At 47.3% G+C, this 12872-nt stretch overlaps 1 protein-coding gene across 3 annotated transcripts in view; it reads left to right on the plus strand.

Moving 5' to 3' along the window:
• The window catches only part of Ankrd27 (ankyrin repeat domain 27), a 53196-nt gene that overhangs the window by 27163 nt on the left and 13161 nt on the right, over nucleotides 1-12872 (plus strand). For all 3 annotated transcript variants that reach the window (XM_046447946.2, XM_046447947.2, XM_058580441.1), the window contains 10 exons: nucleotides 941-1033; nucleotides 2057-2184; nucleotides 2751-2833; nucleotides 3803-3918; nucleotides 4818-4910; nucleotides 6199-6396; nucleotides 8030-8098; nucleotides 8208-8327; nucleotides 9865-9909; nucleotides 12134-12256. In XM_046447946.2, the coding sequence (XP_046303902.1) occupies nucleotides 941-1033; nucleotides 2057-2184; nucleotides 2751-2833; nucleotides 3803-3918; nucleotides 4818-4910; nucleotides 6199-6396; nucleotides 8030-8098; nucleotides 8208-8327; nucleotides 9865-9909; nucleotides 12134-12256 (1068 nt within the window). The remainder of the gene's footprint in view (nucleotides 1-940; nucleotides 1034-2056; nucleotides 2185-2750; nucleotides 2834-3802; nucleotides 3919-4817; nucleotides 4911-6198; nucleotides 6397-8029; nucleotides 8099-8207; nucleotides 8328-9864; nucleotides 9910-12133; nucleotides 12257-12872) is intronic.

Below are 12872 nucleotides of genomic sequence, written 5' to 3' on the forward strand. Positions count from 1 at the left end.
ACCCCAGAAGTGGTCCATCCCCTGAGGTGCCAGTGACTTGGTCTGTAGCCAGGTCAGAACTTAGCGGGACATAAAGAGAGAGAGAGAGAGAGAGAGAGAGAGTGCCTCATCCTGAAATTTTGGCAGGGTTTGGTGATTTCTTCCAGCAGCACCTGGCTGGAAAAAAAAAATTTTCCTTTGCTTTATCAAGACTCTTTTTCAGGAAATGAATATGTCATTAGATAATTTAGTCACAGGTGCTCAAGTGAGCATGGAGTTATTTTGCTATAAATGATTTCATAAAGGACAAATTTCTAGATTTTTGTACCTAGGTAAACATTACCTGCAATAGGAAGATCTGGGTTTATGAATTGGGTGGATCCTTGAAACGCAAAAAGCAACGGGAGATGAGAGAATCCATCTGTCAGGAACTTCCCCAGTGTCTTCCAGGACTTTAGCCTGTGACTGTATAGTCTCCTGTTTTTAAAGCAAGGCCCTTCCTTCTCTTGCTGATTGGCATTGAAAGTAGAGACCAACCAGTCAGATGGTTTTCCTGTCTGAGGTGCTGGTTAAAATGGCAAGGAAAAGGCCCATGCAGGTGTTAGGACAAGTTTTAAGGGGGAGGAGAGCAGGACAACCCCAGTTTCCATCTGGAGGATGATGGTGTGTGTGTGTGTGCTACATTCCGCATGCAGAGATGACAAATTCCACACCCACGTCACCAGTGTGCTGCTTTCCCGCAACAGGCAGCAGTCCTCAGAGCCACCACTTCCAGGTGGCCCTGCTGTCTGCTGGAGGACAGTCTGCTCTCTCCTGGTGAGCAGATCCAGGTGCAGGAGAAGAGATCTGCTGTTGCTGCTCTGTGATGAATGTTAAGGATGGTGGCTGGTCTCTCTCTGAGGGAGGGTCCTCATCAATGTCCTGTGATACATGGTAACAGGTGGTTTGGTGTCTCTTGCAGGAGTCTGAGGGATTTGGTGACAGGCTGTTCCTTAAGCAGAGGATGAGCTTACTCTCTCAGATGACCTCAACTCCCATTGACTGCCTATTTAAGGTAAGACCTAAGACGTCTTTGCCTACAGAAGGCAAAGGAATGCCCATCTTTCAATGTCTATAAAACCCACCAGGTGATCTGTGCAAACTCTGAAGTACACTTTGTGCCAGTCAGGGTGGGTGATAGGAATGCCGAGGTTTTAAATTCTGAATTAGCCCGTCTCCCATCCCCTCCAGTGTGTGCAGATTTGTGGCCTCATTGCACAGATCACTGAAGGCCTGGGCCTTAGAACCCGCTGCCTGGGAAGTCCCCCTCTCTCAGTTTGTCCAAGTTCTGCTTGTTCCTTAAGACTGGCTCAGTGGCGCCTTCTCTGGTAGCCCTCTCAGAGCCACTGCCTCTCCTGGTTCAAGGTGCTTATATACCAGGTGTTCATGTGAACACACCCCAGGCTGGGAACCCATCTGGTTTCTGATGGTTTGATGGTGGGCACATAGAGGCAGCTCCCTACTCTGATGCTGAATGATCCCTGTGGGGCTGATGGGTGCCCTCTGGGTAGCTGCTGAAGGCTGGGTGAGGGTATACCTCCTCAGGGTGCCTGCTAATGCTTCTCGGCTACCTGGTGCCACAGTGAGTTCCATGGAGGGAGCACATCCAGGGATTCACAGGCTGAGCCCTGCAGGTTGATGGGGCCTCCTGATAATTTTCTCCAAGCTGAGGCTATATTCAAATATAAGAGAAATAGGAATGAGGCTTTTCTAGTGAGGTGTCAAAATCCACACTGAGGCTCAGAGATGTGTTACACCCTCCCCTTCCCCGTGCTTCTGGAATTTTGTCATACTTGTTTTTTAATTATGGGAAATTTCTAAAGAAAATAGCGTTAATGAGCAAACCACCCAATCTTGTTTCATCTCCACCCTCCTCACTTTCCCCATCTGCCCCAGTGATCTTGAAGCACATCCCAGGGAATGGGTCATTTTAGCCATAAACACATATATGTACGTTTCTGTCAAGACTCAAAAAATTCATGCCTTCAGAAAGGAATGATTCCTTAATGTTGACATTATCTGGGATGTTGCTCTTTAGCACATTGCATCAGGTAACCAGAAAGAAGTGGAAAGGCTTCTCAGCCAAGAAGACCATGACAAAGATGCCGTCCAAAAGATGTGTCACCCACTGTGCTTCTGTGATGATTGTGAGAAGCTTATCTCTGGGTAAGAGGGTGCTGGTGAGGCTTGCCTGTCAGGGAACAGGAGACCCGAGACTGGGGGAGTATTTCCCATGGGATTGTGAATGTGGCCTTATTCTCACTGTACCTGAGCTACCTCTTGTCAGGTGTGGGCAGTGACCTGTGTCTCTCTGGAGAATTGGGTGGAATAGAGGTTATAAAAATACCTGCATGCTGCTGGGCCAGATACCAGGGCAGGCTGCAGTAGGGCCTGTCCCAGCCTCAGAAAGGGGGTTTCAGGATGGGGGAGAATGTTACTTTTCCCTTGTAACATGTTTGGTTTCCCATTATCCTCAACAGGCTGTCTTGCAGGCTTTTGAGGCCTGAAGGATTGATGGGGAGGGGACCCTAGAACTCTGGGCCTCAGGTCCTCACACTACAGGAGTCTGAGCAAGGGCTGTTTGATCCCTGGGACAGTATCGAAGAGACCCATCTTGGGTCACATTCTGTGATCTCTCTTGCAGCCCCAGGTCCCTGGCATGTCCGGCCTGGTCCAGAAGAGGCTGTACCAGGCCATTTCATGGTGTTTTTCTGTGTCTTCTTCTATTTTAGGAGGCTGAATGATCCCTCAGTTGTCACTCCTTTCTCCAGAGATGACAGGGGTCATACACCTCTTCATGTGGCTGCTCTCTGTGGTATGTGGTCTTGGGCTGGCTCCTGTGGGTTATTGAGGGAAGGGGGTGGCACAGAAATGTGATCCCAGCCCAGGCCTGGCTGATAGGGGTGGTGGAAGGGGTTGTACTGTGGGGCCAGCACACAAGGGCAGGAAAGAGAAAATGGCCCCAGGCCGACTTCTGGGCTAGATGGGCACTTGCATATGGTTCTCACTATGTGGAGAAACTTCAGATACTGCCTGGGCCTGCTGGCCAATAAGGAAGGACTGGCATCCTAGCTATGAGAATGGTCTTTGATTGTCAGTTTGAGTTCTTGTAACCCTGCTTTTAAAAAGTAAATTTGAGCCAGTCCTGATAGCATGTGTCTATAATCCCAACTTATTGGGAGGCTGAGGCAGGAGGATTGCCTGCCTCAAGGCCAGCCTGAGCAACACAACAAGACACTGTCTCAAAAAAAGTTGTTTTTGTGTTGTCTTTAAAAGTGTACATTCAAGGTAGAAGACACAGACTCCTCCAGGGTTATCCGCCATCCTTCTGTCTCCCTGAGATAATTTTGATTCATTAGTATCTGAAATGTCTGCATGCTTGCATGTATGTGTATATAAAATGTTGGTTTTGTGGGGGCTCATGCTGTTCCGGATTGTGTTGTTTTTCACTTGGCAATGTGTCGGAACATTTCTCCTTGTCAGTATTTTGAATGGTTTCAAAGTATTTCACCCTATAAATTGATGAACCATGCACTCTTCTGTTGATACCAAAGACTTTTTTCCATTGCCTTTTATTACCGAGTGGTAGACCTGATCTGAGTCACCAAAGTATTCTGAGTCTGCACAGCCCGACGACATTAGCTTTGGCTCCTCTCAGGCAAGAAACAGGTCTCCTGGTGTCTCCTGCCAGGGCACAGGAAGACGAGGTGGTGCTGGAGTTTCATGTTAGACATGGAAAGGTCTTCTCTTTCCTTCTCCACTCTGAAGTCCCTCTGTTCTGTAGGGCAGGCGTCTCTCATCGACCTCCTGGTTTCCAAGGGTGCCATGGTGAACGCCACGGACTATCACGGGTCCACTCCTCTTCATCTGGCATGTCAGAAGGGCTATCAGAGTGTGACGGTGAGCAGCGGTGCCTTCACAGTGCTCAGAGGAGCTCAGCTCTGCATGGGGGCTTTATGGTCCTGCTGGCTGTGCTGCACCCCGGTCTCTCCCAGCACCACGCCTTCTCCATTCTGCGTAGGCGCTGCTGCCGCAGTGTGGTTGGTACTAGGAGGCTATGGCGCCTGCCCAGGGTTTCTCCACAAAATCCTTAGGTTGGGATATGAAGCTTCCTGGTCATCTGCTGAGAGAAGGGTGGGACTGTAGACTTTTTTTTTTTTTAGTCTCTCTAAACTTTTGGACAGGAAAAATGAGAGTGGTGGTAACATTTTAATAGGAGTACAGTTTGAGTATCCCTTATCTTAAATGCTTCAAAATGTTTTGGAATTCAGATATTTTTGGATTTTGTAATATTGGCACATTCCTAATGAGATATTTTGGGAGTGGGATCCAAGTCCAGACACAAAATTCATTCAGGTTTCTTATATCCCTTACATACATAGCCTAAGAGTAGTTTTATACACTATTTTAACTGTGTCTACATTTTGATTGTGACTTATTGCTTGAGGTAAAGTGGGGAACTTTTTGCTTGTGATGTTAGTGCTCAGAAAGTTTCAGATTTGGGGGGCTGGGGATGCGGTTCAGAGGTAAAACCCTTGTGTAGCATGTGCAAGGCCCTGGGTTCCATTCCTAGTACCACACACATGCACGTGCACACGCACACCCACACAAACACATAAGAAGGAAAGAAAGAAAAGTTTCAGACTTTTGGAGTATTTTGGATTTCACATTTTGAGATTAGGAATGCTCAACCTGTAAAAATAACTAAGATTTAAGATGGGAACAAATGACCTCCCCCTGTAAGCCTCAAGAATACACTTCCTGCTAGGGCTCACCTGCTGTCTTCTCTCCTCTGCAAGCTGCTGCTGCTGCACTACAAGGCCAACGCTGAGGTGCAGGACAATAATGGCAACACCCCACTCCACCTGGCCTGCACTTATGGTCATGAAGATGTAAGTGGCACTGGGAGAAATGTGAATTTCTGACTAGTTTAATTTTGTGTTGATAAATTATTGGAACACTGGGTGTGTAATTTTTGTAATTAAAATTTTTAAATGTATTACAGATGCTGTTTCAAAGTAGCAGAAATCTAAAACTTAGTTGCCCATTATCTTATCCTCATCCCATTTTCCTTCCTTGCCCATTTTCCTTCATGCCTGCTACCATCTGGTTCTTATCTTTGTATATAGTCAATCTTTCCCTTTGATGGTAACATCTAGGAATTTTTAAAGTTTCACCTCCTCTATTTTACTATGTCTGTTGTTTTTTGCTACCCACTATCCCTCCTTTTCTTCTCCAGAGTTATATAAAGATAGATTTATACATATGCAGAGTTTAGGCTGGGCTTGGTGGTTGATGTACAAAAATGGGATCATGCCCTGTCTGTTTTCATGCACCACGCTTTTCTACTTTAGTACTACTTAACAAAGTCCTCTAGGTCCACCAATATTCATCACACCCATTCTTTAATAGCTGCACAATGATCTTTCATATGCATTGTGTCAAGGGTCTTTAAGACCACTTACAGGTTTAATGGTTTGCTGGTACTCAGAATACAATCATACTACTTACAACCATGGTTTATTACAATGAAAGAACACATAGCCAAATCTACAAAAGGAAAGGACAGGGATGAAGTCCAGAGGGAACCAGAGCTGAGCTTCAAACAGTCCTCTCTCTATGGAGTCACAAAAGAATGTGCTTAGTTCCTCCAGCATGCGCTATAACAGCACACAGGCAGTGTGGACTGCCAGGGACATTCATTACGGACTCAGTGCCCAAGACTTATGTTATTGAAGGCTAGTCATCGGAGCACCCTCTGTATAGCATGTGCCAAGATTCCATGCTCTAGAGGGAAAACAGATGTTCAGCATAAACCACATCATTGTACAAAACAACAGAAGCTCAGTGAGCCACCTTTTCAGTGAGGGAACTGTGGGAATGATCTCCAAATACAAGTGCCCCAGGAATTGTTGCAGGCCAAAGGACAATCTTGCAAGCAGGCTTTTTAAGGGATAGCATTCCTAGGGATGGCCTGCCATGGTATCTGTCCTGTCCGGTTTCAGCCAGCCATCCCTTATTGAACTTTTGAGAAAAATGAGATGTCCTGATCAGATAGCATGGAACCCTTGAGTTACAATTGTCCATTGCTGCATTTTTGCTTGATAGTGGAGCCTTGGTTGAACCAGAACATGGATTGAGCATGAGCACAGATATTGCCATTTTCCAATTTCTCTGCAGTGTGTGAAGGCTTTGGTCTACTACGATGTGCAGGCGTGCAGACTGGACATTGGTAATGAGAAAGGAGACACACCCCTACACATAGCTGCACGTTGGGGTTACCAGGGCATCATAGAGACGTTGCTACAGAATGGAGCACCCACAGAGATCCAGAACAGACTGAAAGAAACACCGCTCAAATGCGCACTAAACTCTAAGGTAGCTCTTTTCATCTCTTGGCAGCAGTATAACTGTAGAAAATCAATGTCCATAGATTGGCCTTGCTGGACAAATGTGCATTAGTGCCTGAGGGAAGTACTTGGCTCTCATGCTCCCTGCTACATTTGGGGCCTCGTTGTTAATAGGTTTTACTTATTTATATTGTTTCCAGTTTCACTGCAGTTTTTAGGAGCCACTCCCAGCAGAGTTGGCCCCGTGCTCTGAGTGCTTTGGGCTCACCAGCAAATGGATTGGGTGAAAAAGGGAACAATGGCTCTGGATGAGAAAAGCAAGGACAGAGAATTGGGAGAGTGAACACAGTGTCTAAACCCCGTTTTCTATCATAGCAGCTTCTAGAAACTTTAGTCGTGTAGTTTCTTCCACAAATGATTTGTAATAACTCACTCCCCTTTTTCCTGGCAATATCTTCTTGGAAACATGGTTTTGGCATCCTGTGGTGAAGTGTTCTCCATTCATGATGAGTGGGGAGAGGGTGGCTCACAGAGACCAGTGCTTAGTGTCTCTGCCTCTCTGCGCAGCCCTGGTGGGCAGGATGCCTAAGAGAAGCAGGTTGGAGAACTCACCAGAGAAAACAGCAGCCATGTGAGGTGGAGCCCTCTGGGGTGCCCAGAATATCAGTGAATCATGGCTCACACAGGTGATTCCATTTTATTGGAGTGATCCAGTCATCGCCCTCACGCAGACCCAACTTCCTGCCATTTGATGTTTTACCTGCTCCCTTTGGTGGTTTCCAGTTCTTTTCCAGGGAATCCTTTTAGAATTCCTGTTAACGTCTTATTCTGGGAGTAGCACAGTTTTTGTCTATTTTGAAACCACTTTATTGATGTATGATTGATATACAAAAGGTTGTATACATTTCAGACGTAATAGCCATGGATTTGGAGATAAGCATTCACCTTCACTTATAAATGAGATAGACCATCACTATGATCTGTGCTGTAAGTGCAGCCATCACTAGCAGGAGTCTATTACTTATTATTCCTTTTGTGTGCAGTAAGAACACTTAGCCTAAGGTCTGTGGTAGCACTGGTTTTGAAGGGTTAAGTTCCTGCCCCTGGCTTCAGGGGATGTTGGCTGTACTGCCCCCTGAATTCACAGTGTCTCAGCTTTGCAAATAACTAAGGTGCCACCCTTGGACTGATGTGCTGGGAAATCTCAGCACATCACAAGGGTGATTCTCCTGCCACTGTGGCTTCTACCAAAGGCCCTTTGGCAAGGAGAGCTACAGAGAAAAAAGAAGCTGCCCTGTTGACTCAGCTCTGAGCTACCCCAACTTGAGACTTGTGGGTGCTGGTGGGATGGTCACACTCAGTGGACAAACCAGCCAGGGTCCAGATAAGAGAGCCTTTGAAGCTCTTCGTAGGAAGCACTGACACCCCATTGGACAGGAGGAGCATCATATGCTGGGAGGAAGCCCCTCGCTGTCCATGTGATCCTGAATACATTCCTGTCTGCTTCAGGTCTTGGTTTTTTTATCTGAGCAGGTGTGGCTGGGCTGCAGGACCTACATCTCCTACTGTGCTGACATCCCAAGTGGACAGACGAGTGGGTGATGGTGCTTTGTTGTAGCCTATCTCATTCAGGGCTTTTAATATCCTCTTTATCTTCCTAGATTCTGTCTGTGATGGAAGCCCATCATCTGTCTTTGGAAAGAAGACCAAAGGAAAGGAGGTCTTCCGAGGTAAGTCAACAGGGCTTGTTGTATTGGATGGAGCCCAGGGGCTTCTCCTCTGGTTCTCAAGTGTCTGTATCCACAAGTTTCATCTCTCATCTGGGTTTTCTTACTATAGGTCCCTCAACAGTCCCCTCAACGCTCTGTGGATTCCATCAGCCAAGGGTCCTCCACCTCCAGCTTCTCCTCCATGTCAGGGAGCTCCAGACAGGAGGAGACCAAGAGGGACTACCGAGAGGTGAGCCTTCCAGGCAGGAGGTCCGAGAAGAGAAGAGGACCTAGTAGCCCTGATATTCATGCAGCTACTCACACAGCCACTCCTCCGCTGAGGTGGTCAGTGCCCTCCAGTTGACCCTTGACCCAACTGTATCTCACATTGCTCTTCACTTTTGCTGGTTCTTGCAGGATCCTCCCTGGAGCTCTTTGCTTGGTGGAGTGTGTGTTTGAGAGAAAGAGACAGACAGACAGATACAGAGACAGAATATATCCTAAGAATACAAGTAAAGCCATCTATAGGCCCACTGGTTTCAGACCTCTTACAAAGTATGTTCTCTGCCCTCTCCCCCCATGCTGACCCCTCAGCACCCAGTTTAATGCCCTGATATGCCCAGTTCCTGGCTTCTTGATGAGTTTAGGTAAACATTGAGATGTAGACACTGCCGCAGTCTGTCTGGGCACAAAATAACCGAGCCACCACAAAAGACTTGTAGATTCCAACAGCAACTCTTTATTCCCGAACTTTTACCTGCACTCTACACGCACGCACGTTCTAGGAAAAATACACCCTCCACCAGGCTCTGCGTACCAAATACTCTCAGAACCCCATGAGAACTCCATGGGAACTCAAGGAGTGGGCGCCTGAGGCAGCAGAATACACCCTATTCCCAGCGGGATCCACCCTAAACCTGGAGCCACCCTAATCCAGCAGGATCCACCCTAAACCCGGAGCCGCCCTAATCCCTGAGCAAGGTCACCTTTCAAACAAAAACTCTCAAACATTCATGCAATGTCACTGCAAATGACCTGGGTCCAAGGCAAGGCCATTTCCACAATGGAGAGTCCTCCCTCTAAGCAACATTGGGTAGGCTGACAAGGAAATTGCCATGCGTCATTCCTATTTGGCTATGGCTCTCAGCAAGACACAAGTTGCATTTTGTAAGAGGTGATTTATAGCCTGATGTCCCCCCCCCCCTTTGTCTTAGAGTTGATTCAGTGTCAGTCCAGTGGAGCTGCCTCATTGTTTAACTGAGGAATGGACCATTGTATGGCTCTTGCTCAGCTCCTTTGATGATCCATTGATAGCCCTAGTGCTCCCCACAACCCCAAACTGTGACCTACTCTCAGAGGGTCCAGCAAGCTTAGCTCCAGGAGCCACAGCAAAGAGCACAAGAGACATAGTCCATAGTGTAACAGGCCTGATGTTGTCCTCAGGAGGGGGTGTTCACCCTTGTGGCACCCTCAGATAGCAGCTCATGAGAGCCCAGTGAGTATGGTTCTGAATCATAGGGTGGCTATCTTCCCAGGAGGTGACTGTCAGGGTCACCATGTCTCACCTTCCACATAATTAGCAGTTATATTTTATAAGTGGCAGTGACACGCACACCTTCCAGATCCTTCTGAGCAGCTTTAGGGTTTGTCAGAAAGGTAATAAATGAGCCACTCTAACACCACAAGCTAAGACAAATGAAGGTCACTAAACTTTCAGATGTCTATTATTTCTGTTGTTATTTTGTTATTAAAATCATTTTCCTAACATTCTTTTTCCTTTTATTAAGGTAGAAAAACTTTTAAGAGCAGTTGCTGATGGAGATCTAGAAATGGTGAGTTTTTGAAAGAGCATTTTTAAAAAAAATATTTATTTTTTAGTTGTAGCTGGACACAATACCTTTATTTCATTTATTTATTTTTATGTGGAGGATCGAACCCAGGGCCTCACACGTGCTGGGTGACTGCTCTGCCGCTGAGCCACAACCCCAGCCCTGGAAGAGCATTTTTAAAAGCTCGCTCTCAGTTTAAAGAGGCTATACCTGCGTTTCTTGTTGCTAGTCCAGTCTGAAGCCACATGGCTTCTTTGTTCAGCTCCACAGAGAAGGTGGCACATTGAGTGCATGTTTGGTAATGGTGAGGTCGTGTTTTCCAAACAAGTAAGGCAGTGCATTGTGAATGTGTCTCCTGCCTTGTAGATGTTCCTATTCTAGGAATGTGACGAGGTGTTGGCAAGAAGACCAGCCATGCTCAGTGGCATAGAGTGTGGGCTCAGAGCCCAGGCCTTCTGGCCAGGGAGCAAGGTGGGCTGCCTGGTTGAAAGAGTGCAGAGTTGTGGGGAGGGGTAGAGGTGGCAGAGGCCAAGGCCAGGCAGAGTTCTGAGTGTACCAGATAGCATTGTGGACAGCTCCAACTCTTGGGCCAGGAGGCTGAGGTCTGAGGCATGGACCTTCAAGGAGTCAGAATCAGGGGTCTGGACAAGATGCTGCTGGCTGCTCTGGGTCTGTGGCTAGTGAGGAGTTCATGGCTTGAGAGAAGGACCTGTTCTAAGCATCACTGTCAGGAGAGGGCACACTCTTGATGGGATCAGTGGAGACAGCCTTTGTGAGATTCCCAGAGTGGTTTCCCTGGCTTCCTGAAAGGGAAGATATATCTTCCACTTTGGAGGAATAAATCAGGTGTTTTACAAAAGAGTAGCTGGAATATGTCATCTTCTAAGAGACCAGTGTGGTGATGTGTGTTTTTCACTAATGCCTGAGTTTAAGGTGGTGAGCAGAAATTGCTAAGGCCTGATTCTTATAGCCTTTGGGAGGCAATTTATGGTTATCAGAATATTAGCCTTTGCCTGGTGGCCTCTGTGAGTTCATCAAAATCAAAATGATGTACAGATCCTCTCTGGGGACACGGGTGTCTGTGTCTGGCCCATGATGCTGGGTAGCTCCATTCATGAGATCAGTCCCAGAAGAACCCAACATTCTTTGCAGAAGCAAAGGAGGATGTCTGTAGGTACTCTAAGAGCTAGGGTGTGAGCCAGTGGCCCAGCCTGTGTGGAGAAGTGCTAACACTATCCCACATGATTACATTATCTGTTCTGTTTCCTACTGTGGTGAGTGGGGCGGGCCACTTATGAAGCAGATGAACAGAAACAACTGCCCATTTGTCTGAGTCACCATTCACATGCCATCACATCCCAAGTCCCTCTCAAGGCCACCTGCCTCCAAGGTTTGCACCCCGATCTTGTTCCCTTTTTACTGAGAGACACTGCTTGAGAATTTTACCCTCTAGTCTATTAGCTGCAGCCCCTGCATAGATGCCTTTGTGTTTCCACTGCAGAGTTGTCAGGGATGTGGAAACGACCTGGAAGACACAAGGTTTGGAGTTAATGGGGTCTTTCTGGAAATGGTCCCTCCTTGAAGGCATGTGCTAATTTCTTGGCACCTAGATCAGGACCTAGAAGTGCATTTATATTGCTTCCTTTCCCCAAATTTAACATTCTAGAAACCAGTCTTTACATAAATTTGAACTGTTTGGGGTCTTCTCAATGGTGTCACCTGTGAGCTAGTACACAACGGTGGGAAGAACACTTTAGTGGAGTCAGGGGCCTATGTGTGGTGCCATCACCACTCTCTAGTTTTGGGCTCTGGAATGTGTTATTAACCTCTTCGGCCTGAGTTTTGTCAGATTTGAAGGGAGGACTCTGGAGCTGCCTCATGGGTTGTTGAAAGCACATAACTAGCACAGGAGGATGCACTTACTCAGGTTTGAAATCCCTCATCCCAATGCAGCACCAGTCTGTCCCTCAAAGAGAGAAGAAAGACTTTAACATGAGCTGTGAAAGGTCCCCCACCCTCGTTGGAAGGAGGTGGAACAGCCTGAGCACAGGTGGCACAGGGAGTCTGCATTAGGGAGAAGAAGCCATTTATAAATTAATTTGGTGGCTGAGGAAGGAAGCGTAGGCCCTGTCTTGGGAACAGTTCAGCGTGTGTGGTGTGCATGTGAGATACATAGCTTGCACAGGCGCCAAGGATAACTTCTAGTTCCTCTTTCTCCCAACACCAGGTGCGTTACCTTTTAGAATGGACAGAAGAGGACCTGGATGAGGTGGATGATACTATTGGTGCAGCAGATCATGAATTCTGTCATCCCTTGTGTCAGTGCCCCAAATGTGCTCCTGCTCAGAAGGTTTGGCTTTGCCTCTGTTGGGGTAGGGGGACTGGCATATTCTTTTCTCTTTCCTTAGGAGAGTTCTCTGCTTCCTAGCCAGATAATTACTGAGTGGCTATTAAAAGGCACCTCCTGAGATATGTGGGGGTGGGGGTGGGGGCGGGGATTAATTTGCTGCGAGTGGAGAGAAACTAACCCTGTGCAGGACCCGGCTTGGGCGGCCTGCTTCCTGAATGGGCAGGTGAGCCAGCAGGGCGGCGCCCACATGCTCAGTGTTTCTGGTGCTTGTTGGCCCCTAAGCCGCGTGGCAGTCATGAACAGACATGCCTGAGGGTCTCTGTCTGCACTGGAGCTCCCTGGGGAGGCTACGAGTTGTTTCTTTGCTGCCTTTGCTCATGTTGGTTTGCACTTGGAGGGGACCAGCCTCCAAGTACAGAGAGTTTCCTCTACCCTTTGCCCAGTTTCCCCCAGTGGTAACAACTTATTTATTTTGTTTACACAATACCTTCACTTTATTTTTTATGTGGTGCGAGGATCAAACCCAGTGTCTCATGCGTGCTAGGCAAGTGCTCTACCACTGAGCCACAACTCCAGTCCCCAGTGGTAGCATCTTGCAAAACTACAGTAAAAAATA

The sequence above is a fragment of the Marmota monax genome, unplaced genomic scaffold (genome assembly GCF_021218885.2).
Source record: "Marmota monax isolate L192 unplaced genomic scaffold, Marmota_monax_Labrador192_F-V1.1 WCK01_AAM20220418_F8-fsc00101, whole genome shotgun sequence".
NCBI lineage: Eukaryota > Metazoa > Chordata > Mammalia > Rodentia > Sciuridae > Marmota > Marmota monax.